Source organism: Aplysia californica, unplaced genomic scaffold (assembly GCF_000002075.1).
Source record: "Aplysia californica isolate F4 #8 unplaced genomic scaffold, AplCal3.0 scaffold00443, whole genome shotgun sequence".
In the NCBI taxonomy this organism is placed as follows: Eukaryota; Metazoa; Mollusca; class Gastropoda; order Aplysiida; family Aplysiidae; genus Aplysia; species Aplysia californica.
This window is the reverse complement of record NW_004797713.1, coordinates 644861-648662: the sequence shown is the minus strand read 5'-3', so window position 1 is coordinate 648662 and position 3802 is coordinate 644861. Positions and strand designations below refer to the sequence as shown.

The window sequence follows — 3802 nt, the reverse complement described above, 5'->3', positions numbered from 1 at the left end:
CTTCTTGCTTCAATTGCAAAAATCTCGACTTCTATTCAAGATAGATGGGTACTTTTTTCACCAAAAGCAAAGTAAATGAGCAAGCTTTAAAAAGGTATTCATAACTTCACATGCCTAAAAATTGAGGAGCTCCTGATTCCTCTGCGTCATGGCACAAATGTCTACAGGAGAATACCCAGCTGTGTCGGACAAGACACTATGTAAAGTTCCTGAATGGATGTACTGGAAACCAAATGAAATATAAAATTTTCACAACTGAGGTCGCTTTCCTATCCTCGCATAAAAGTCTTCACTAAAACAAGGCCTTAGAAAAATGCTTATTTGAGTCAACGGCATTTTCTAAATTATAATTTATTGTAGATATGGTGTAGATATCTGATGATAATCTCATACCCCCTGTTTACTTTTCCCTGTGAGAGAAGAATAAAGTACTAAGTCAAATCATACTTTCTTTTTTTTTTCATTTAGTTAATTCATTGTAAGTCACATTGCTTTCTCATTCTTTTCATTCAGTTAGTTATTATTTCCTATATTTTAGTACCTTAAAATCCTTATCCACAGTTATTAATTGTTATTATTCCTAAATTGCTGTGACTTTTGCACGTTGTATTTGCAGGTTTTAAAATACACGGACGACGACAGCATTGTCCTCAACTTACAGAACTGTCCCAACATCCAGGGAGACATCAAGATCATGTTCAAGACGGAAAGTGTAAGTAGATTAGCCTGCACACATTTTTTTTTAAAACCCTGTCGAAGTACAGTGCAAACTCTCGATAGCGACATCGTCGGGACAAGAAAAAAATGTCGTTACAGAGAGTTGTCACAGGAAACATGGAGGAGATGCGTGGAAAGGGACATGAGAGAAATGAAGCTCACTTGGAACGAGCTTGGAAGGATGGCTCAGGACAGAGATAAATGGAAGGAGCTTGTATGTGGCCTATACCCTGCCAGGGGTGAAAGGCATTGATGATGATGATGATGATGATAGAGAGTTGTCATTATAGAGAGGCAACCAAAAATATTACAAATGATATACATTGTATAAGGAAAATATTGGGACTTGGCACCATGTCGTTATACAGAGGATGTCGTTATATCGAAGGTCGTTATAGAGAGGCTGCTCTGTATATTTTGTTTGTTTGTTTGATAAAGAGAAGTACATCCATACAATAATGATCAAACAGTACTGCGAAAAAGTGACACAGATAGACAGAAAGTACTGAGGAAATAAGGGAAAAAAATGACACAGATAGACAGAAAGTACTGAGGAAATAAAGGAAAAAAGTGAGACAGATAGACAGAAAGTACTGAGGAAATAAAGGAAAAAAGTGAGACAGATAGACAGAAAGTACTGAGGAAATAAAGGAAAAAAATGACACAGATAGACAGAAAGTACTGAGGAAATAAAGGAAAAAAGTGACACAGATAGACAGAAAGTACTGAGGGAAAGAAAAGAAGTGAAGTGTACCAGTAGCGGCCTCCAACTACTTGCTCTAACTCTAAGTATCACGCCAAAGTCCAGTAGTTATGTATCCCTCAACAGTGTGTCATGATAGAAGTAATAATATATATAATATTTGCCTATTTCACTTTCATGATGTATTATATAGTTAATAAAGAGTCCGTCGTGACTTCTTTTCTCTCAAAAATAACTTTGTGTGCCTGCGTGATCTTTTGTCTTTTGCAGAAAAAGATTCCAATTGGATACGACAAGTGCCCGTTCTATTTCTGGTTCTACACGTCGTTCATTGAGGACCACTGGTAAGCGGATTGGATTGGGTGTGGGGGGGCTGGTTACTCAAAAAAAAAAAAAGGAGACAATATCGATTGTGTTTGAGTTTTCTTTGTGGGCCTATTCCTATCCCACAAAAGTAAGTTCTTTTATGTTCATATGAAGAGGGGTGGGGTGGGGGGGGTGTATTTTAGTATTTTTAATTTTTAAGACGAATTAACTATAATCCTTTCTGAGCATGTGCTATATTTGAGAGAATTTTCTTTTCAAGAATAAAGTACTGAAGTGCGTAACTGACGTGGGGGTTTTGCCATTTTCGATTAATCAATTTAAAACAAAGTTGAAGACAAAGTTTTTCAGAAAAATATATTTTCATGGAACTCTTTATCTGAAATATCTTTCAGTTTTGTTTGTTTGTTTGTTTTTTAAAAATTTATGCATGTTGTAGTGGTACTGAGCTTAAAAGCTTTTGTGTGTGTCTGTGTGTGAGTGTGTGTTTTGTAAGCGCCACCGAGCACTTTTTGTGGATTCTGGCGCGTTATAAATTCATTTATTATTATTATTATTATTATTATTATTATTTTCTTCAGCCTGGTGATCCCTCGAGAGGAGCTGGACAACCCTCACAAGAAGAAGACCCACCACGTGTTCCAGGAGCACTTCGCCGTGGAGCTGCGCTTCGAGGACGTTCCCGAGTTATGACGTTCCGATCCTCACCTATAAACGGCCTGTGTAGATGCAGAATCTTCTTTACGTATTTATTTATTCAACTTTTTCATGAGATAATTTTAGTTATTGACTCCCTTTTTTTTCTTCAATTTTTCCCCTTTTTGTAGTGTCAACTTTTGACTTTGTGCACAGATAGGCGTGATAAGTATCGGTCGGTACAAGATTGCTGGACTTACATTTTGAAAGTTGTAAGTTCAGTTCCTTGCGTTGCTAAGTAGGACATTTTATCCTTTTGAAATTAAAACGTTTTATCATCATGAAGGTAAAACATTTTATCCTCTAGAAGGTAGAACATTTTATCCTCTAGAAGGTAGAACATTTTATCCTCTTGAAGGTAGAACATTTTATCCTGTGGAATGTACTTATAAAATGTTTCATCCTTTTAAACATAGAACGTTATATCTTCTTGAAGGGTATTTGACTCTTTTTCCCTCTCTATACTCAGGTACAAGTGAGTACTTGGCAATCGTCAGTGATGCAATGTATTTGTCAGAGGTAACAGTTCACTCGTAAGAGGCTTCAACGTCATTGACCCAAATTCTATTTGCAAGTGGGGAAATGTTTATTGAGTATCTCAGTCTTTCTGCTGGGATGTTTGTATCCCTCCTCCTCTCAGCCTGGGTTGGTCCTGACAGGCAGGGTCAGAAGCCCGCCTCCCCAATGATCTAAATTGTTACAATTGTATCAATGGGGGTGTAAAAACACTTATGTGAACAAAGACCCAACTCTCTGAAGTTTGAAGTCATCAAAAGACAGGAAGCCCTTCTAAGCCGCAAGCGTTCTCCTTACTAAAAAAATTACTTTAATTTGTCAAATGAATCATTGAGTCATTCGAGTCACAAATGCTCAACTGTGGGAAAGAACAAACCAAAGGCCAGTAAAGGAAGACATACAGGAGAAGAAATGGAAATGGATTGGACACACCCTGAGGAGACCCCCGACAAGCATCATCAGACAGGCTTTGATGTGGAATCCACAAGGAAAACGTAAGAAAGGAAGACCAAAGATGACATGGAGGCGAGCAGTACAAGCGGAAATGGAAAAGGCGGGGACATCATGGAAACAGATAGAAAAGGATGCACAGGACAGGCTTCTCTGGAGAAATGTTGTTGATGGCCTATGCTCTACTAGGAGTTAAAAAGGGCAAGACAGAGAGAGAAAAGAGATCCTTGAGTCATGAATGAGCCAAGATTTGACTGCGTGAGCAGCAGTGACTGAACAAGGTTCATCCATCTCTTGGTCACAATCTGTTTCCTACAAGTTCTCAAGCTTTTAATATATATATATATATATATATATATATATATATATATATATATATATATATATATATATATA

The 3802-nt window shown here is 37.3% G+C and overlaps 1 protein-coding gene across 1 annotated transcript in view; it reads left to right on the top strand.

Moving 5' to 3' along the window:
* Positions 1 to 3373, top strand: part of LOC101847131 (phosphatidylinositol 3,4,5-trisphosphate 3-phosphatase TPTE2) — a 16626-nt gene extending 13253 nt beyond the window's left edge. The window contains exons 13-15 of the mRNA XM_035971489.1: positions 617 to 712; positions 1691 to 1764; positions 2326 to 3373. Of these exons, the coding sequence (XP_035827382.1) occupies positions 617 to 712; positions 1691 to 1764; positions 2326 to 2437 (282 nt within the window). The 3' untranslated portion in view covers positions 2438 to 3373. The remainder of the gene's footprint in view (positions 1 to 616; positions 713 to 1690; positions 1765 to 2325) is intronic.
* The last annotated feature ends 429 nt before the right edge of the window (positions 3374 to 3802 follow it).